The sequence below is a fragment of the Pleuronectes platessa genome, chromosome 18, assembly GCF_947347685.1.
Source record: "Pleuronectes platessa chromosome 18, fPlePla1.1, whole genome shotgun sequence".
NCBI classification, from domain to species: Eukaryota; Metazoa; Chordata; class Actinopteri; order Pleuronectiformes; family Pleuronectidae; genus Pleuronectes; species Pleuronectes platessa.
In genome coordinates, this window is record NC_070643.1 from 15,213,222 (window position 1) to 15,235,906 (window position 22,685).

General features: G+C 41.2%; 1 protein-coding gene across 2 annotated transcripts; it reads left to right on the forward strand.

The window, feature by feature from the left end:
- The first annotated feature begins 7,286 nt into the window (after positions 1 to 7,286).
- Positions 7,287 to 22,685, forward strand: ncaldb (neurocalcin delta b). 2 transcript variants are annotated; one of them, XM_053446483.1, is made up of 4 exons: positions 7,287 to 7,476; positions 18,050 to 18,485; positions 20,167 to 20,272; positions 20,561 to 22,685. In XM_053446483.1, the coding sequence occupies exons 2-4, from the start codon at positions 18,108 to 18,110 to the stop codon at positions 20,653 to 20,655; spliced, it is 579 nt and encodes a 192-aa protein (XP_053302458.1). In that variant the 5' UTR covers positions 7,287 to 7,476; positions 18,050 to 18,107; the 3' UTR covers positions 20,656 to 22,685. The 2 variants fall into 2 exon arrangements, with proteins under 2 accessions (XP_053302458.1, XP_053302459.1); XM_053446484.1 differs by lacking the exon at positions 7,287 to 7,476 and adding an exon at positions 15,705 to 15,853.

Here is a 22,685-nt window from a genome sequence, read left to right on the forward strand (position 1 = left end):
GCATGTCTGGATATGTCACCTGCACAGTGCGTCTGAGGGCTGATGCATGAGAGATTTCCAGTCAACTCAGAGTGTGTATGTGTGTGTGTGTGTGTGTGTGTGTGTGTGTGTGTGTGTGTGTGTGTGTGTGTGTGTGTGTGTGTGTGTGTGTGTGTAACTGTAGCATGTTGTGTGTGCAAACTGACTCGCTTGCAGATTTGAAGTTGTGTCTGGTGCGAAGTTTCCCACTGTTTCAAGATATGGATCTGAGGTATTCAAACTCATATGAGAAATGCCAGTTGAATAATTTAACCACTAGATGTCGCTAACGCATTGACCTGTGTCTTTGCAGCATGAAATCTCCTCATGTGTTTTGAATCTGAAAGTCTCCACAGCATCCACTGAGTGTCACAGCCCTCATGGTCATTATATTCGCAGCAGCTCATCACAAAATAATTAGTGAACTCTAATCAAATAGCTATAATGTTCTCGACAAGGCCTTCTCCTACTGTTCACAGAGTCTTGCAGCAGGGAAGTTAAACCAAAAACACTTGGTGAGAACCTTTAAATTCTAAAATGGCCAGATGGTCGGTGGTTCGATCCCCAGTGCCTCGACTCTGTGTTCCAGAGTGTTATGAATTTTTAATACTGGACTGGATAAATTACCCCTGATAGCTGTACTGGCAGTGGATTAATGGTGTGTGATAGAAGAAGGCCTCACACATGGAAGCACTGTATGGAGGTGTGTGTGAATGCCACTTAAACTGTTGGTGGATATAAGATTGGGAAAGTGCACCATGAATACCGTCTATTTATCGTATTGTTTACTGAGCTGTAGAGCTTTTAAGATTATTGCTAACTAATAGTTGTTTAGTAGACTTTTAGAGTATTATTTTAACTCTTACAATAATTTTGCAAAGAACATTTTTCATGCAGCTGCAGGAGTTCACAATGGAAATCTGCTGTAGCCACTTTTCTGCCACTGTGTCTTATAACTCTCTTATATATTTAATGCAAGTGTGTGTTTTTGTTTCTTTGTGTGTGTGTGCGTTTGTTTCCCTGCAATAACTCAAGGCATCAGGGACGGCCATATGTGCTACTGATCAGCAGCTTACCTGGTTTCCACTGTTTCATAACCTCGTCACCTTAACATAGGTTATCTGCTCCTCCTCCTCCTCCTCCTCTCCTCCCTCAGTTATTTGACTCTTCCTCGACACCTGCGTCCGCCCATCCTCACTTCCTCCTTACCCCTCTCCCACCTGGACACTCCTGGCGCCTCTCCTGTCCTCCCCTTCTCCCTCCTCTCTCTGGATCTCCACCGGCTCTTCTCCACCCAGATATTCCCCCTTCTGCTATCTACTGTATACATGAGTCTGTAACCTTCCCTCTCTGTGCTGGGCCAGGAGTCATTTAGGCCTCCATTAAGCCAGCTCCGTTCTCCAGCCAAGCTTCAGTTCCATCTGCCACTGTGTCCAACAGCAGGTGGCCTTTTAGCAAAAGTGCTGACTCACGTGGTAGACTCTGCAATTATATCTCTGCTTCATTACACAGCATTTTGGATCATGCCGTCAGTGCTCTTCCCTGATCAATAAATTTCATCGGAAGTGCAACCAAAGTCACATCAGGAGGTCAAGAGGGAGTTTTTTGTATTTCAAAGGGGAGTTTCTTCCTTGTTTCCACTCAGTATTGTGTCATGTTGCATGTCACACTGTCATGTTTGCACACAGGTGAGTGAAAAGGCCCAAAGTAAACTCTGGCTCGGACTCTCATAGATTACTGATCACGTAAATCCACAAACTCATCCTGACACCACACAGCTTCAGAGAAGAACAGGTATACCCACTCCTCTGAGGGGATAAAAAATAAAGCTCCAAAAACAATGGAGATGACTGTGCTGGTTTGTAAGTGGTGTTTGTGCTGCGGTGTCCCATCTACTTTCTTGTAATTTTTGACAGCAGCAAATTGCAGTGGGGAAAACATGTAGTTAACAGCGTGCAAGTGATGTTTCAAGACTCAAACAACAGGTTGCAACAGTTAAGATTCTGTTGAAGAAACCTGAACGGCACATTTCTCATTATTAAGACCATATCAATATAACACGGCCTGTGCTCGTAACCGTTAAAAGAAAAAACCCTGTGAAGTACAATGCTTGAGAAAAATGAATAATTGTGCACACATCATTGCTCATACTCATTCCGCTTGAATCCCATTTTGTCTGAACTTGTCTGAGAGCATCGGCAGGACGTTGATCTGACTGATAACATGTCCGATTATATGATAAGAACAACACATCTTCTGTGACTCAGGCTTTCGTTTTTCTCCTGTACTGATCCTGGACAAGTTCACAGGATTTCCCCACCTGCAGGTGCTGTCGTGTTGCAGAAACACAGAAACAAAAGAGACCACGCATACACAGTGTTGACACCTGTGCCTCTCTCATGGTTCTGCAGAGGCTCAACACGCAACTCTCAGCATGTTCTGCTTGAGAATAAAGTCACCTGCTGGGTAATCCAGTCAGCCAGAGCATTAGTCGGCTGCTCATGACGCACAGGCCTGTGCTGGTAAGTCACAGGTCGAGTGTGGAGCTGGACTCGTTCTCTCGAGAGCGTGAAGATCACTTGCACCTCTCTGGTGTCCCCTGACCTCTGCTTTGTCTCATTACCCACAGCAAACATGGAAACGTTCATAACCACTCGCTTAGAGGACCAACATGTCACATATTGATAGATGGTTTGAGCCAAATTAGAGAAGTACAAGTTGTTGTTCAGGGATTAAACCTCATGGAGCATTCCCTCACAACACAGGTAACGTGCACCCCTCAGTGTGTGACTCTCACTGGCTTTTTTCTGATAACATCCTCGACCAGTGACTGGCTGCCAGAGAGCTTAGCTCACCTCCAAACTTTTGGCCTCGCTCCTGGGCAGGTTCAGAGCGGCACAAGGTTAACTCTGTCAGGTTAGGTAACAGATAATCAGTAAGAAGAGGCTGTTGGTCCTCTGCTGTGCGGGCTCTGCGGCGCCCCCCCCCCCCAAGCACCAGCTACTTAGCCCCTTCTCTAAAGCCTCTGTTATCTAATGACAGAGCCCGTGTAGAGCCATGGGCCGGCTGATTTAGTAGGTGACTCCCTCAGTTCAAAGCCTCTTGGCAGTTGAGCTGTGGCAAACCAGGCCTCGCTGATGTGTGTGTTTGTGTGTGTGTGTGTGTGTGTGTTTGTGTGTGTGAAGAGGGAGTCAGAGACTGCTCTTCACTGGACAGCCATTCCGATCAATGTTATGCAAACCTATTAGTCAGAGGTTGCAGAGCTTGCTTCTCTTGGTACTCACAGACTCTCCCTCAGGGTCAAACTCCCTGATGAGCTCTCTTTTCTGTTGAGGGTAACAATGTTTGTCTGCTGGTTAAAGGCCAATAACAGAGAAGAAGAGCTTGACAACCCCACCATGACACTGGGAAACTCACCCTGACACTGCACTGGTGCTGTCGGGTTCCATCAGCCTCGCAGGCATCAGTGTTTCCTGTTGTTACGTTCAGTTTGCACCACCAGACTCATGATCATTGATAACCAATTTATTGATGTTCCATTGCTGTTTTCTGGTTTTGTACATTTGCATTGTTGTAAAGCCTGAAGGTTTTCACGTTGTTAATTTTAGGTTTTATGCATTTTTTTATTATGATCAAAGGTTGCAGTTTTTTTTTTAGCTTTTTGTGGACTTTTTTGGTACCTGAGAATTTACATTTTATTTTATTTAATGTAAGATATACACATAATATGGCATGCTCAACAAAAATGTGTCCAAACCGACAACCAAATTTTACGTTATTTTATCAATGCACGCATCATATTTGCTGTATTCAAACAAACTTGCATCATGCAAACTTTCATTTTAACCAATGTCATTATACAGCAGTGTCCACATTTGTAATATAATTAACCATCCAAAGCACTCCCACTGAAATACAGCCTCTGTACATTTTTTCATTATGAGCCATCAATTTGAAATCTTTCAAAAATTGGAAGCAAAAGTGCAATGTAAATTTGATGTCAGAGTGCAAGATGATGTAGCAAGCCTGTGTCATTAATGCTTATCAAACATTTAAAATCAATCTTTTATATTTGCTTCTTGAGTGCAATGAATCACTGAGCTATCTTTCTGTCAGTGTGGCTGGGATTTTGCTGAGTCAACCAGAGGACCGGCTCCTCTGTGTACTTTATAAGGCCATTAAGAAAAAGCTCCAAGGCACACTGGCTGTATTAGCCCCTGTGGCCTTGACTTCCACTAATCATCTTAGGCAAAGCATGGCTTTCAATGTGCCTGCATGAGAACACCTGTACTGGGCCACAGCAAATACTTGGTGGTTGTCATCATCATCATAATCTTTCTCATCATCAACAACTCAGAAGTAAAGCAAGCTTATTAATTTGCCACTCGAGCAGAACATATCAAATGGAGGGCATAAGTGCAAAGCAGGTCCACTGATTATTTGAAAGTAAAGTCTTTAAAATAGGATTTAATATGAGTCACTAAAAAGGAAAGGCTGTGAATACCCCTTATTAAAACAGGCAAAACGGTGGTTTGAAAATGAATTTGCATGACAATAGATTTGCATTATAGCATTATCAGACATGGATGTGGATGTGGGTAGGTAAGCCAAGGACAGATGAAGGCTGGGCAAACAGCTGAGAAATATGCTCTCTCCTCTCCTACTACAATATTTGAGATGATAGATAGATAGATAGATAGATAGATTACTTTATTCATCCCCGAGGGGAAATTAAGTCGTCATAGCAGCAGGTATATTTGAATACAATAAAATACAATACAATAGAATAAAATAAAAAATAATGAGGTAGAAAGAATTAAAAAAACAGGAACACAAGATAAATAGGTAGATAAGGTGCATTGGCAAGATGATGGTAATAGTACTGATGATATGATGGTAATGTTATTGTTAGACAGTATATAAAAGATAGTACAGTATATATAGTATATAATATATATTTATATATGATAGTAATTATACCAATATAATAGCAGTATATAGTAATAATAGCAGCAACAGTATATATAATAATAATAATAGTAGAATATAATAATAATAACATGTACACATGTATAAATAAAATATGTGTATATAGACTTATATATACAAAGAATATACAAAGAGTATGATATAATATATGATATATAGTACGGGTATCAATATAAGTATTTGGCGATACAATAGATAATATAATATACTGTGAGTGTAAGAATATGTAGACAGAGTGTTCAAAAGACAATATTATTGTATGAAATGATGAATTGAGACAGGTATATTTAGATCAGTTCTGTGATGGTGGCTCTGACAGAGGTAGAGGAGTTGTACAGTCTTATTGCGGTTGGGAGGAACGACTTCCTGTATCGTTCCTTAGAGCAGCGGGGTTGAATGAGTCTGTGGCTGAAGCTGCTCCTTAGCTTGTCCAGTGTTTTGTGGAGGGGGTGAGAGGGATTTTCCATGATTGCCAGCACTTTTGCCAGCATCCTGTCCTCCACCACCTCCTCCAGGGTGACAAGCTTAGAGCCAACCACAGACTCTGCCTTCCTAATCAGTTTTTTCAGTCTGTTGGCGTCCTTTGCCTTGATGCCCGTACCCCAGGACACCACAGCAAAGAAGATGGTGCTCGCCACAACAGACTTATAAAACATCTGCAGCATCTTGTTGCAGACGTTGAAGGACCTGAGCCTCCTCAGGAAATAAAGCCGGCTCAGGCCCTTCTTGTAGACGGCCTCTGTGTTGGTGGACCAGTCCAGTTTATTGTCTAGTGTGACACCCAGGTACTTGTAAGCAGGGACCACCACCACAGCCGTCCCACCGATGCAGACAGGAGAGGGCAGGGGCTTGGTCCTCCTGAAATCCACCACCATCTCCCTCGTCTTCTTCACGTTGAGCTGCATGCAGTTCTCCCCACACCACTTCACAAAGCGGTCAACCAGGTCCCTGTACTCAGCCTCCCCTCCGCCCTCAACACACCCCACAATGGCCGTGTCATCAGAGAACTTCTGCAGATGACACGTCTCTGTGCAGTGCTTAAAGTCAGCAGTGTATGTGGTGAAGAGGAAGGGGGATGCTTTTATTTGTTTAGTTTTTTTAATCAGCATCATATCTTAAAACCGTTATAAATTCTTATTACCAAAAATAGGCTGCAGGAATGGTCTCCATCCTCTGAGGAGATGCTGCTGAGTGCGAGGTCAAACAAAGCTCACTGCTTATTTTTTTGTCAAATAATGAAATGTTGTACAAGCAAAACTTCATTGACATCCCCAGGGCACATAATGATAAGAACAGAGAAGAGGTAATACAGAATTTAAATGTTCACCATTCAAGCTGCTGGGAGATAAGCGTACATATTGACTAGATAAATATACAACAAAAAGCTACATTTTAAGTTAAATATTTTATTGCATATTTGGCTAGTGATTCAAAACAATGATACTTTTTATAAATGTCGGGGGGGAAGCTATAAAGAGTAAATAGAGGAGAGAAATAGTACTACAAGAAATGGAAAAGCTGTATTTTGTCATTATTATGACACATTTTAAAAACAAAGATGCGATGAAAACAAATCATGAAAATCATCATGAAAATTTTATGTTGAACACTCAACACTGGGTTTCTGAATCATAGATTCCTTTTCTTTTTCTTTTGCAGAATGATGCCGCGAATATTGAAAGGAAAGGATAACAGAGAAAAGAAAAGGAGAAATAAGATGTACACCAGTGAGAGAGAGAGAGAGAGAGAGAGAGAGAGAGAGAGAGAGAGAGAGAGAGAGAAGGGGACAGGATTTTGGGGGCAAATTAAGCTGTTTGTAAAAATTAAACATTAAAAAATGAAACAAAATACTGGCTCATAGAATTTTACCAACATGAACTTCCATTCGATAGTATTTTTTCTCTCTCACTGAAATAGTGTGCTGAAGGTATTGTTAATATACTTATCATATCTAAATATAGCCAAGCCAATAGAGCTCCTTTAAAGCACTACAGACGTAGCCCACTACCACATAGCTGCTTGTGGTAACATACAAAATAATAATGATAAAGCATAAATAATGAATAATATTAAAACCCGTTGTGTTGAGACTCCACTCGTCAGAAAACAAACTTCTTGTGTTTTTTTTTCTTTCACACCAACTCGCCATTGAGTCACCGAGTTCTTGTTGCCAGGACAACGCGGCTCCCCATTGGCCGCCTGCCGCACCACGTGGCTCGGGGCCCTGACGTCACGGCTGCGGGGCTAAGCGGAGTGAGCGCCGCCGCTGGAGGAAACATCCTCCCCGGAGTTCGAACTGCGAGCAGCCGCCGGCGAACCCCCCAAGCTCCGCGTGTGGCTCCTGCGACCTGTCGCCTCCCCTCCCTCCGTCCGTGAGACACGTCCCCCCCCCACACACACGGTAACCAGGAGGTAATGGACCATTAGAGCTTCTCCTCGCCGGCTCCGTCACCGCGACTTCACCGCGAGGTAAGTTGTCGCTGAGCGGTTCCCTCCCTCGCGCTTTCTCCGCTTCCTACTTTTGTTTTGTTGTTTTGTTGTTATTCCCCTCGCGTGGAGCTCCGGTGAGTTTCACACAGGATCAATGTTTACAAACCACCAAACAACCTGAGTCTACTGGAGTTCAACTAAACAGTTACTCCAGTTTCAAACCGTGTCCTCCTCCGGAACTTCTACATTACAAAGTAGCAGCACCACCATGATGATGCTGCTGCTGCTAGCGGGCGGATGAAGCCTCAGCCCCGCTCCTCATGGGAATATGAAGCCGCTTCTTCTGGTTCTGCGTTGAGCCGCAGAGGAGAGGCGCTGGTTCGCTTTTTTATACTTTCTCCATGTTGGAGCGAGGAACAGGAAATGAAAGAGGAGTCCTGAGGCAGGGCATCTCATTACAACACACACACACACACACACACACACACACACACACACACACACACACACACACACACACGTCCCCTCAGTCACTCCGTCACTCAGGGGATTTAAAGCAGGAGGTGGATAGACTTCACTGAGCTGCTGCTGCGTTACTCTGACAAGTGAGTGGAACTGTTTGTCCTCCTGTCAATGAATGTCTCGTGTGTGTACATTAACAGCACACTGTAACACTACAGTGCAATAGTACATTGTAACAGTACAGTGTAATAATACAGTATAACAGTACAGTTTGTCATTATCATGGGCTTCAGTGCATTTACATTTATCTTTATGAACATTTATCAAGCTGCACATTTTTACAAATCGAAAGTGGAACATATGCACAAGCAATATATCAATATATATTGGACTTTTGTTCTGATGCCATTGACATGCAATAAATTGGTATTGTTTTATTGCCCGGACCTACGCGGGGAGGGAAGTAACAGCAGGAGGATTCTAGATCAGTTATGGAAGACTGCAACAATTTCTCCTCTCAGTAAATTGTCAGAAAATAGTGTGAAACAATTATGACTGAGGTATTCCATCTATCAAGCAAGAATTTGTCAAACATTTGCCGGTTTCAGCATCTTAGTTGAGAGGATTTGCTGCTACACTTGTTTTTTGTGTTGAATATTTAACTTTCCTAGAATTATGTCAAAACCACAGATACAGCAGTTTTTTAGTGAGACATTTGACATTGGGGCAGAGCGATAAAACAATCTTGTTAATCATTGCAAAATGATTTTCATCTACAGCAATAAAACAAAAGTTTAATACCCATCAATATAATGCTTATGCATTGTGGAAGCGCAGTGAGAATGTGTAACACAAACTATTTACCTTAAATTTGTAAAGTGTTTGTGATTCTTTGAGTTTAAACCCGCAACCTTCACTCAGGAGTAGAAAACAGCCTTTAAACTGCAGAGAAATAATTTATCATGATATTTAACGATATCAACTGATATTAAAGTTTTGGACTTATTGTCCACTCCTTTTATTGTGCTATGTAGAGTAGATCAATTCGATCAATCTGTAAGGAAAATGGTCAGTTTTGCATTGAGTCGCCTTAACAGGTTTCAGGTTTCCAGCAGACGAGCAGCTAAAGTAGAACTGAGGATTATAGAGACTCAGGACAAGATTGCTGCCTCCCAAAGTGGCCTGTAGAATTAAGAGACCTGGCTTGTCCTTGTGCAAATTTACTCCTATTGGCCTGGTGGCTTGTGGTGGTTGAATGCCGTTGGCGTTGTTTGTTGTGGGACGTAAACAGGAACCTGTCATGGTTGGATTTCAGCTGTTGGTCCCAGTGAACTGTTCAGGAGGAGATGGGGGCGTAAAAAAGACGTGAGTGGACGCAGATGGAGAGAAATAAATAAAACAAATTCAGATGAAGGAGATTAGAGGGAAGAGGTTTTGCTCACACAGACTGTTTCGGTTTTCCTGTCTTTGAATCTCTGTGGCTCGATTAGGTTTTAGGAGATGTGTCTGAAATGAAATACACCGTACAGCTCCTCCTCTCTCCACGACAAGAAACATTTAAAGACCTGTGAAGGTGCTGTCAGAAGGGTGGAGTCAAGATAATAGCCCCCTTGGTGTCAGAACCATCCCTCCAAACATTTCAAGATGCTGAACGCTTACAAATGTTCACTAAATTTGAACAGATGATCTATTTTCGAAGATGTGGGTGTGTTGTGGGTTCATTCTGGGCCAGACTGGCCACACTGGCAGTATCCTCTGTAGTTAGGCTCGTCTGAGATGCAGTCGATGCTCTTTCTGAATTGAATTAGACTTCTGTCGGAGGAAGCAGCCGGGGGAAGGTGATTTGGAGAAACAGAAAGACGCTGAAAGAGCAAGAGCTTCTGAGACTGAGACATAAAGAGCGAGACGCACAGATAAAGTCATCGGAGAGAAAACCACATGTCTTGCGTGCTGTGCAGCAGATACCACTGGTGGAGTGGGTGGGAGATGTTTAGTCATGGGACAGATTGACATTTACATCTCTGCAGCATTTGTCTTTACAACAGGCCGTTTGAGAGAAAGGCACATTTAGATACTCTGTGTAAAGCAAACAGCGCTCTGCCTGTGTGTGCAATCAGTGACAATTAACTGCCAGTGTCTGTGTGTGTTTGTTCAGCTCTATATCTGTTCCGCAGCTCCGCCTGCCTTCTTGCAGTTGATGTCGGGGACACTAATAATCCTGTCTTTTAGCTGCCTCATAATGTCCTCTCTGTGATGGTTGTGGTTTTGTGCAATGCGTTGACGTACAACACTCCTCGGCTGACAGTGGCAGTTCATGTGTGCTGCGTTATGATGAAGTTGCTGCCTCAAGTCCCTCAATGACACAATGGTTGGGATTTCTAGTGAAGTTTAAAGAAATGAAGAAGTGGTTTAAGACTGCATCAAAGAAAGAATACTTGAGAAAAATATCTTTAAATTTACATGAACTGTGGTTTATGTACATCCGCTGGACAAGAAACACAAAAAAACTGGATTAGGGCTGATGCTAATTGTTACTTTATTAGTTTAACCTTCTGATTTATTTCTTGATTAATCATTTGGTCTACTTGTATCTCAGTTTACCCAGGTCACCTAAATCATATACAGAGGAAGCAGTAAATCCTTTCGTTGGAGATACGTGTACCAGAGAAAGTTTGCCATTGTTGTTTTAAAGATCCATTAGGTGTCAAATAAAAGTAGTGAAAATACACAATAGAGGTTGGTTACTACCAATTTTCACTGAGTGTGTTAACAAACTTGTTTTAGTAACTGAAAGCCAAGGACAGAAAGGTTTGTTGACAGTTGTAGTTACCAGTATTATGTGAACAGCTCAGTTAACTGGCAGAGTGAGGGAGTGCTGGTGAGGCTGCTGACAGCGTGGAGAGAGGTTTGCTGATGATCCACAATTTGTGATTCAAAATAGATAACGCCAATTTCATCAAATCTGATCCCTTCTCTGTTGTTGAGTAAGGAGAAGATCTTCATCACAGGATGAAGTTGAATCCAATGTTATTTCCAAAGAGTGAGCTTGTGTGAATCAATTAAAATATTTTATCGAGCAAGTGTTGAAAAAATTTGCATCGACGCCAGTTTTCCCGCAGGTTAGTGTTTAGCATACTGTTGGTTTGGTGTGTTTCGTGTTATTTATTTGTCTGACGATCCAAATAGTTGTCAATGCTTCAACTAATCAATTAGTCGGTGAGATATTTCACCTCTTAACTCAATAATGTTTGTGCTGTCGGCATCAAACAAACCCCCAGTCTTGATGTTAACAAACAAACACAGAATTACAAGTGTATTCGATGTGGCCCTTGTTTGATGAAGTAGAACACGTGTTAAGAAATTCATTGTCGCATTCGCTGTTTTTATATTTGTTTTAACATTATTTCATTTTATATACAACTCAGCTAGATTACTTCTGCTTTTACTTGTCTCACAATATTATTTTAGTCTTAATTTAGCTTTGAGACGCCTTTTTACCAAGATGTCTTGACTTAGTTGTTGTTGTAAGTTGTCATAACATTTTGCTGACTGCCCAGTGCCCGGTGATGTTGTATTTTCCGACAGTAACAGAATGAAACCTTTAGCAGAGTTCCCTCAGACTACGGATAAAGGCCGGGTCAGTTCTGACCTTGCACTAAATAAAACAGGAGATAGAATTGCAGCCAAATATTCAAGGAGTCGCCAAAGCACGCCACAGTGAACAGCGCCGCTCATGATACTTGTAACGTGAGCACGGCTGCTCCCGGAGCAATGCCATGCTGCAGCAGCTTCTGATAGCCATCACATGGTTGCAGATCAGGCATGTGATCACAAATGGTGCTGCAGCCAGAACACGAACAGAAGTAGGGAACAGGAGTACATGGTGTGACTATATGATGACAAGCGCTGCAGATCATCAGTTTTAGAAATAGTCAAATCTGAGCCAAAATGGCACAGATGAGAAAGCCAGGATGAGTCAGTTTGCAGTTCATATTGGCCACATTGCTAAAAACTCAGATTATTTACCGCTTGTGATCTCTCATTTTTATGTGTCTGTTGCACATATGATACGACCTCTAAGTTTGAGGTCAAAAGAGGTGACACGAGTCAAGTCTTCGATATCCTGTAGGATCTCACTCGTGTTTGTAGAAAGTTTGTCACCCCATCAGTATCTTACTTCCTGCACGGTTCTTCAGTGTGCATGAATGACACTGATGCTTATCTTTTGAATGAAAGGTTGAAGGTCCCACTCGTAGGCCGACGAGGCTGCGCTGCTGGGGTTTCATGGGACATGTTCATGCACCAAATGACAGCACAGTTTGTCATCTACAGTAAAACAAATTGTAGAAATTTAAGCAATGGTAAAAGACGTGAAATGAGTTTGTAGCAGCTTTGCATCACTTTCAGCTACTTGAATGTTCTTCTGTGGTTTCACCCCCCCCCCCCCCTTTTTTTGGAGTATGAGCTGCTTCAACCCTCTGACGTTCACAAAATGTGGTTGAAGCTTAAAATAGGTCTTTTCAAAATAAACCATTCATTACTCGCATGTTTTTCAGCAGAAAGTCATAACTTTCTCCACATTCTTGTAGAGAGGAATTGAAAATGTATTTCAAATACAGCAAGTCCAGAGTCAAACATATGGCTGTCGTATGTATTTGATAAATGTACACTTCATTTAAATGACCACAAACCTTCTATGAAGATTTCCTTGCTAAAGTAAAGTAAGAATTAGACTCTTAAGGCCAACTTTATTGACACTGACAGGTTGAGTAGTTTGAGTGACATTGAACAAGAATGAAGAATTCTGCATCGATACATTACAGCTGTAAATGTAAAGATGTAAAATAAATGGTTAGTGTGCAATAAACAACAAAGTTATGGTTTAATGTTGATTATAATAATAACTTTATTTGCATAGCACTTATCTTAACGAGGTTACTAAGTGCTTATGTATTGGAGAAGACCCAAGAACAGCATTTAAAATAGGTTTGACCAATAATAAAGCTGCAGATGTTGTGACCCTGACTGTGGTTATAAAACAAACACCTCTGAGGTCTTGCAAACTAAAATTAGGCAAAGCTCAATTTCTGATAAATCACTCGGATAATCAGAGACGAAATAGCGATCTTCAGCATCATGTGTCTCTGAACTCATCACTTTTTCCTCGGTCTGAACCAGTCATATCTGATAAGGTTAAAGTTTTTAATACCGCAGCTGAAACAAAATCATTTCACTTTGACTTACAGGTGAATATATCAGGTTACAAAACCTTTAGGTCTCTGAACTGTCTGCCTGTAAGGTCGAGAATGCCCCCCCCCCCCTTCCCCCTCCCCCCTGGTGACAGATGGATCATATTGCATTATGAATGTTTCATTCATGTGCTCACTGTTTGTGGTCGAGGCTCTTTGCAGCCATTGTGGTCCCCTGTGGGGCCTCCAGCCTCTCTTTGGCTCTCCCTGTTCTTGGATTATCTGTGGGACTTGTGTTAAGATTTACCTGCAGGATATAAATGGAGACAACTGGGTGTTATGTAAGCGGGCAACAAGATGTTCTGGAATGAACGCTGTGTGGAGGGCTTTTGATTCGAGTAGCAAGAAGGGGTGGAGTGCTGCTGTGCAGAGGTTTGTACAGAAATACTAAAGAACAAAAATATTATCTGCACAGTGTGGGATTTTATATACTTCACCTTTTAACTTAACGTCACTGAGGTTTCATGGAAATAATCAATCAACAGCTGACCTGGTAATGAAAATAATTGTTTGCTGAAGGCTTATAAAAATATAAAAAATCTTCATATTCACTCAATCCGCAGTACTGAGAAAGTATTCTTTGATATTGCCACAAAAAACTTGTTCTCGAGTATTGATATATCGGTACTCGATATATTTAATATTTATTTAACTTAATAAAGGTATTGGCCTCCAATAATCCATAACTGTAGTTTCTTTGTTCATGTGTTGTTGTCGGTAGTGGTTGGATAAGAAGATGGTTCCCCCTCTGAGCTTCTCTCTCTGTGGTTTCAGGAGTTAAGCCTGTCTCAGCGCTCAGCAGGTGGAATACTCAAATGGTTATGTTTGTACCGTCGGTGTCATTAGAAACAGAAAGTGACAGCCTGTTCTCTGCTTGTTAATACCTGACCACCCAGAGGTCACCTCCTTTATCTCAGGCTCGTTCTGCTCTCAGACACGACCCAGGAGGTTAAACCAGCGTCCACTCACTTGTCCTGACCTTAGGTCCTTAGGACGAGGTCAAGGTAGAAACTTGTCTCAGCCACGTGACGTGTTCGCTTGTCAAAGCCTCGGTTATGTAATGGTGCCATCACAGGTCTGCCAGCAGCAGCAGGTAATAGTCTTAGTGGTTAAATGTAGACGGTGATCTCAAGAGAGCCAGAAATAGCTGAGTTCTTAGGGTGACTGGTCAAAGGGATGTTCAGTGGAGGTCTGAGCCCTCTTCCCATCATTTCTTATTTAATACTCTCATACCTTCTGCCAGAAAGGAGAATAATTATGTATGGGGATAGAATTAATTAAATTCTTTTAATTTAGCTGGGCACTAATTTTGTCCAAAATTGATTTTATTTTTACCCTTAGGTAGTGTGGAGCTGGGGATCGAAGGATCAACCCTATAATGAATAGACAGCCTGCTCCTCAAGTGAGCTTAATATTTGGTTCAATTAAATTACAACCTTTTCCAAGATATCTCTGCAAATAATAGGGCTCAAGAAACAATCTGAAGATTATATTGATCAGAGAACCATTTCCCATCATATGCTATCATATAGTAATAAGTGAGGTCAGGAAGAATTCCAGAAGTCAGATAGAACGTAATGCAAGGTTTAAAAAAAATCTTATTTCGAGGTATCTTTGCCTCCTTTCTGATTAAAGAGACCAGCTAAAACTTAAATGGATAAAACAAATGTTTTTATGATCATATAGTACACCTGATAACTGTTTACTATATTGTCAATTGTTGTCTGAGTGTACATCAAAATTCCATTTATAGTAACCCATAAACTATAACTTATTTTTTAGCAAAGTCCTGCTTCTAAATGCTAAATATGGAAACTTAAAATATAGCGTTGGCTATTTATTAATAAAAAGCTGAACATTATTTAAATCCTACTAATTGGATTTGCTGCTTGTCTTTGTTGGAAGAAAACCAGGAAATTTGTCATATTGTTTTTAGAACTAAACAGTGAAGAAAAGGCAATTTTGTCTTCTTGTTCTTTTGCACATTGGGCATTTTTCTCCATTTCCTGAGATTTTATAGACAAAACAATTGGAAAAAGATCATCCTCAGATCAATATAGATTCATATTTCTATGTAACAAAAGTCAATCGTCCGACTAAATACATCCTGCAATGCATGGAGACCAACACTAATTAACCTCATTTCCCTCATTTAGAATAATGGAGGAACATTTTACTCGGCTCTGTTTGTCCACACTAAACAGTCTTGCCTTGAGTCTGTTTGATTAAAACTGCAGCTTAAAGCAAACAAACAATAACTCAAGCCGACAGGTTTTTGAATTCAGTTCTGACTTAAAGGGGATTTGTGAAATAAAAATGTCAAAAACAAAGCGTCTCTATAGTCAGTTGTCATGACAATGCAGCCTCAATAATCATGGAAATGCTCCAAAATCCATTAAGCACTTAAGAAGCAGTTTGCAGAGGATGTGACCGACCAGACAAAGCACGAATCTATGAATGAAATAATCAATCGCTTCAGCTGGTTGCTGTGGGGTTGTGTTGTTTTATACACACATGGTATCCTTGGTGAAAACAAGGAACGGAAACAAAAACCTCCTACTCGTTTGAGAGTAGCCACAGACGTGTGTTTTACTGCAGAGGACAACTTCTGGTTTAATTTAAGAGACAAAGTTGTTTTAAATGATCTTTAAAACTCCAGCAAATTTTGAAAAGTGTTAAGGATGCTTCAGAAGAGACACAACAAGGTCGGTTTCAGCAGATGTGTAAGGTTTTTGAAATGTCTTTAATTACATATTCACATTGTGTCCGTTCAATGTTGTGTAGAGTTGAATGGGATGTGGTTTGTGGGGAAACCTAAAGAGCCAGACCAAGCAGATAATATTCAAACTAACCAAACTTTGAAGATAATTTAAAAATGCATTGTGACAGCCTTTTAAACAGATTACTCCAGGATTCTACTTCTTTAACCTTTGTCTATCAAAGCATCAGGACTGTTTTCATCTGTCTGATATAAAGACACACACACAGACACACACACACACACACTCTGTTTTTTTCACACTGGACGCTCGCTGCAGCTGCTGATGTGTTTAGCTCCAGTAGCGATGTGTCTAAATCTGTAAACATGTGTTAATCTCCTTTTCACGCTGCTCGAGTATTCACACATTAAAGTCAACTATAGGCAACAGCATTAGAGGCAGCTGCCGCATTGCTAGAGCCCATTGTTTACTCTGAGTTAATTAAAGGATTATAACTGGCTGTTTATGGAACTTGTGTCTATGTGAGCAAAAGTAAAGGCACACGACGAGGCCGCAAAACAAATGACGACACAGGCAACTTCAACCGAACTGGATTCACTTCCTTACAAGTCTCTGTCACAGTTTCACTTACAATGCCAAAGTTCCCTGATGACATGGATGATAATAATAATGTTAAAGTTTCCATTGCCCTCTGCCTGTGTATTGATTGCCTGGTTTTTGACAGTTCTGCCAAAGTGTTTCCTCAGGAATTTGCCATCGTAGCAGCACTTTTTTTAATTAAAGTTGAATAAGTTTTGTATCTACAAAAAGAGCACGTTTCCACTGAAGCATTCACTTTGTTGGGTAGTAAACGTGATGGATCTTTCCTCAGTTAGCCGTGATCAGTCAATGGATCAGCTAAATGAATGAGTGATGGATAACTGTCGCAGTTGTTATTTAAAAAGAAAAATGCTGGTCTGTACCTGTATGACTTTGGTAAGGGTTAAAATGATTTCATCCAGGAATGCTTTGCTCTAGGATTTAGGCTAAACAGTACAGAGTACATAGTCCTTATAAGACAATAACTGATTTGTTTGTCTAGATTATAGGCCCCATCTGATCTCTTTCACATTTCTTTGCACAGAGTAAGAGAAACTCAAGACACAGAAGTGAAGGATGTCCATGTCCCTTCCTGGAACAAACACTGGTGTGATTTGCTTTGGCCTGACCTAACATTGCTGATTTTTATCTGTCGTTATCCTCGGCTCAGCTTAGAACAGTTTCCTTCTTGTCTCTCTCTCGGAGAGCCGAGCAGCAGCTAGCGGTCCGACAGGGGGAGAGTGCTAAGCACATCAGCTGCAGGGTTAGAGGATGAACTGTTGAGAGTTAAGTTCAACTTTTGTTGCAGAGGAATGTGATTCAGACACACACTGTTAGATTAGCTTGAACAACCAAAGGCTGAGAATTGACAATGTTATAGACTCAAATGTGGTCAGTTTACCACCTTGAGTATTTATACAGAAGATGTAGATGTGTGTGCATCAGTGTTCCTGCCGGAAATAGAATCTGCAGCTGCAGAGATGCACGCACAGATGATGTCGCATGCATCAGGGTTATCAGCAATGTGTGTGCTGCACTGTAGTGTAGGTGTGGTTGTGTGTCTTAGTTTTGCACAATGAAAGCATTTGGTGGTCTCATGCTGCAGCTGTTTGAGAGACTGAGCTTCATTCTGCATTTGCACAAGACCCAATGCTCAGTTTATAACAAACTGCTTCATCTCTATCTGGCGTATTGTCATTATTTTTATGATAACGTTTATTTGCATTTGTCATGAAACGTGAACAAACAAGATAAGAGAAGATAAGCCCATATATTTGATTTGTCAACTAACGCATAGCCTAGAATACAAGAGGGTAAAAAGCAATTAAATTCATGTTTCAAATAATTAAATATGTATGAAACAGGACTTCTTGTCTCCTAAAGTTTTCACAAATAACAGTAACATCATACTTAGAAAAACAAAAGCAATACAACAGATATTGGTTTCCTTTATGAGGGAGGTTACTCCACCTAGTTTACATATGTATAATTATGTACTCTTGTTCCACTGTGACATCACCGTCCTTCCTCCATATTGAAAAAACTCCGGCCGTTTCAGATGATTTCTAACAACCCTTTTCATTCTGTCATTTTCCTCCTCAGCAGTCAAAAGCCTCGCCGCTGTCGCACCTCAGTCACAGCCTCAACACCAGCAGCGACCATGGGCAAACAGAACAGCAAGCTCCGTCCTGACGTCATGCAGGACCTGATGGACAACACGGACTTCACCGAGCACGAGATCACCGAGTGGTACAAGGGCTTCTTGAGGGACTGCCCCAGCGGCGCTCTGTCCATGGAGGAGTTCAAGAAGATCTACGCCAACTTCTTCCCTTACGGCGACGCCTCCAAGTTCGCCGAACATGTCTTCCGCACGTTTGACGCCAACGGAGACGGGACCATAGACTTCAGGGAGTTCATCATTGCCCTGAGTGTGACCTCGCGTGGGCGACTGGACCAGAAGCTGAAGTGGGCCTTCAGCATGTACGACCTGGATGGGAACGGATACATCAGCAAGGCAGAGATGCTGGAGATTGTAACGGTGGGTGTGGTGATCTCTCTTGTTCTTGCTTTCTATCTTTATTCTCCTGCCTCCTCTGTTCTCTCATCTGTTCAGACTTTCTGCTCCTCTAGCTTCATGTAGCCCTCGGGCTGCCAACAGCCACCGCATGCCATTGTAGTAACACCGTGCTCCCTGGTCTTTAAACTGCTCCTGCAGCGAAGCAACAATTTGCTCAGCCATCCACACCAGCTGCTCTGTCATGTATCCATATGCCTCTGTGTTCTACACCATGTGACTGCCCGCAGCAGGGGAAACAGATGCCGTCTAATTTTAGAAACCAGCAGTAAAGACCTCCCGGGTCCAGAGACGTCCCTAAATAAGACTCGGCGTGTGGTGCATTTCCATCAGGGAGCGTCCCTCCTCTGATCCTCACAGTGACTCAGCAGTACAACCAGATAACGTGTGGTTCTTGTTATAGGTCCCTGCATAGTTTCTTCAGCAGCCACAGAATAACTAATGTTCTCACACAGGCCCCAGGACCTTTGGTTGATTAATAGATTGTAATTCTACATAAAAATTACCCACAAATCCAACATGAATTCTCAAATTCACAGATTTTGTCCAAATCTAAACAATAATTGATTTAAAACAAAGACCAGCAGCAAGTCCTCACATTTGAGAAGCTGTAATCAGATATTTGCTAGATAAATCCCTAAAATGAGCAAGTTAATAAACTTATGTTTCCAGATTTTGACATCTACCTGACGAATTGATTAATTAATTGACAGAAAATGTAATATTATAATTCATTGCTGGTCCGTGCTACACAGTAGTTAAGCGCAGTTTGCTTTTCGCTGTCATTTATCATTATATGTAATTAAATGATTACGATTCTGTGGCCGCGGATCAGACTTTTATTTAGCAGATTGATTGATCAACTACTTAAGAAATCAATACAGTAGCTAATTAGCTGATAATGAATGTAATTAATGTCTGCAGCTCTTAATGACTGCTGGTGGTGCTTGTGTGGTGGATGCAGATTAGCACAGTTGTTCTGGTGCGTGTGTTGAAATAGAAAAACTTTTCAGAGTGATCAGGGGAAATCCTGTTCTGAGGTTGGAAACTCTGTCAGACAGATTCCAGGAGATCAGTGGACGAGGAGTGAGAGCTGCGAGGAGCGATAGTGAAGGAGTGACAGGGCTGAAAATTAAAAACAGGTTTTCTGTTGGTGCGACTCGTTCTCTGTTTTATTTTTTTCTCACAGCCAGACATCGGGTTGAATTATAGTTCACAGCAGCAGATGTTTACTGTAGTTATGAATTGTAAAGCTTTTGAGTATTTATTGAATTGGGTTTGAAAAAATATTTGTTTAACAGCTCCACAAACACAGACAATATTAAAAAGTTCCATCTGCTGCGGATGCTTTTAGACAAACTTACTTCCTGTTGGTTTCTGTGCAGTGAACAGCCCCTTCCTCTCAGAAGAGTCAGTAGATTAGATTAATGGATATATTATACAGTATAAATGCATATGTAGGATGTTTGTTTTGCACTTTGCCAGCTAATGGAACCTTACATTTGTGCTTCTGTCAGAATAACTGATGTAAAACATGGTCAAAGGAAGGAAAACAACTCTTTCATAAATGGATAAATAATATTAGAGTTTCCAGTAAGAGTCTGTGTGTCTCTGATTCCTCTGCCTCTGTTCCCTCTGTCTTCAGGCCATTTACAAGATGGTCTCCGCTGTGATGAAGATGCCTGAGGACGAGTCCACACCTGAGAAACGCACAGATAAGATCTTCAGGCAGATGGACACAAATCGAGATGGTAGGACTTCTTATCTTCCTTTAGCAAAAGTAATTTTTACAAAGTCTAGAACTTCTGGATCCATCAGATCTGCTCTGCTGCAAAAATCTTCGCTCTGCAGTATTTAGTCTCTTTAGGTGAAGTGGCAGGAAGTCGCTGCCAGACTTAAATGAACCGCTTTAAAAAGAATTTAAAAGAACTTTGTTGTTAAAGTGGCACTTTGCTTTTAGGAACATATCTGCTCTTCAGCATATTCTTGATCACTTTCGATCATGCTTTTCTCTCTCTCTCTCTCTCTCTCTCTCTCAGGTAAACTGTCTCTTGAGGAGTTTGTGGAGGGAGCGAAGAGCGACCCCTCCATCGTGCGACTGCTCCAGTGTGACCCCAGCAGTGCTGGGCAGTAGAGAACTGGACATTTACCATCGCATTTTTATTATTATTTTAACAAACGTTCAAAATCTCTCCCAGTTGACCAACCTGAGATTATTGACATAAGAGCTATAGAGGCACATGCACACACACAAAATGCACACAGACTCACAAAACACGCAGAAGTACATAAAGCAAGCACCACTTACTCACATGAACATGTTGTACATGCGCCTCTATGCCTGGTCAAAAGCTGCAGACATCATGGTTCTCATATATACGGTACAAATCTAACTCAAGGGACTGAAATCCCATCAAGGACTTGTTAAACACTGAATCAGAGCTGTGCTGTCTCTGTGTGAGAGGACGGCCAGTGAGGAGGATCCACCAGATTGATGAGGTACATTGAGCCGTTTGCTGTTTCTTTTTTTTATTTCTTTTATTCAATGTTTTTTTTGAAAGCATTTGTCCTGAATTTAAAAGGGATTTGAAATGTTCATTTTTCTCTCTTGTATCTGACTCGGTTGTTTTGCGTGACAACTTTAAATAATATTCCAATCTAACTCCACGTGGACACTGGACGAAATGAAGAGCGTGAGTCAGGGACTACGAGTGTCCACAGCTTGCATTATGACCACGTGTGGCTGGATTTTAATCAGAGGGATTTCAGAAGGGATGAACGATACCTTTTTATTGTATATTCAGGAGGAACGTTACATGAAACCAAAACTCAGATTTCAAAATGAAGGGGAATATTCTGACCACCGATTCTGCCCATCTGTTCTTCGAAAGTGACTTTTTATGCCAAGTTTTGTGTCCACAAAAAAAAAACACACACAGTTTACACAACATAGACATTCACACATTAATTTCACTGATGAATACATGAACTTGACATACGTACCGAGCTGTGATTCTCTTTCTTCAATTATGGTTAAAACAAGTGTATAAGCAAAAACTAAAAAGAGGTTAGATGTTATATGAATATATAGTATGTGCTTATATATTCTTTTACTCTGTGATAACACTGTGGCGTTTTGCTGCAGTGGAAGAGATTCACTTTAAAAAACATGATTTTGACGTATTAATTATTGCAATGTCATGATTAACATTTTCCTTTTCTTTTACGATATGAAAGAAGTATTGCACTGTATTCACTCATATTTATGCTAGGGATGTTTTAAAAAGAAATGAGAGGACCACACATATTGCTATGCATTCAACTTCGAGCATCATCAGCTACATTTAGTTTGAGTAGCGTCTTTTTACTGTTAACAGAGAAAAAATAGCGTCTGATTTCAAACATTTTCCTTCCTGAACCCCCCCCCCCCAAAAAAAACACGCTGAGTCCATGTTTCCCTGGAAGCCAGTAAAAGGTTTGCAGTCGTTAAGTTTAAAAAAAAAAAAAGATATCCTGTGTGATAAGTGTGAAAACAAAACAATCAACGGTAATGTCTGAAAATCTCACGCTTTAGCGCAAATGTGACATCTCATCTTTTTCTGTCATCTGCGGAACAAGTGGAGAAATTGTGTAGTTTTGTGCTACAGCGACGACAAAGACGGCAGGAATCTTTGACGACGACCACACACCGGAACCGACACTTAACTGACAGAACTAAAACACTGCAAGTAACAAACCAAAAGCCACCGTGTCAGTTTCCAGGATTTCCTGATGACTCTTTACTGCTTCCATCCTGTTTATTTAACACCTGCTGCTCTGAAAACAACATCAGATCCAGGCAGTTTTCACAGGTAATGGAGTAACGACTTCAGGGGGAAGAAGAAGTATTGATGAATTCTGTGGGTTTCTGCACATTTCAAGTAGGTGATCAGGGGCGCCAGTCCCACCGTTCACTTCAATAGCATCTTGTGGTCAAGTGCCAAATATAGAGGAGTAAATAAAAGAATAAAAAACACAGTATTGTATCAATTTACACTGTACAGTTGTTACCTGTCGAACAAAACAAAACTTTGTCACTGTATCATTTTGTAGATTTTGTATTGTTAACTTGCTGTGTAGGATGTCCGTTTTGTCATTTAAAATAAAGGCAAAATGGGAAAAGTG

Coding starts and splice junctions, on each gene's coding strand:
- ncaldb (XM_053446483.1), top strand. CDS start 18,108: ATGGGCAAACAGAACAGCAAGCTCCGTCCTGACGTCATGCAGGACCTG. Junction 18,486..20,166: donor AGATGCTGGAGATTGTAACG/GTGGGTGTGGTG, acceptor CTCTGTCTTCAG/GCCATTTACAAGATGGTCTC. Junction 20,273..20,560: donor GATGGACACAAATCGAGATG/GTAGGACTTCTT, acceptor TCTCTCTCTCAG/GTAAACTGTCTCTTGAGGAG.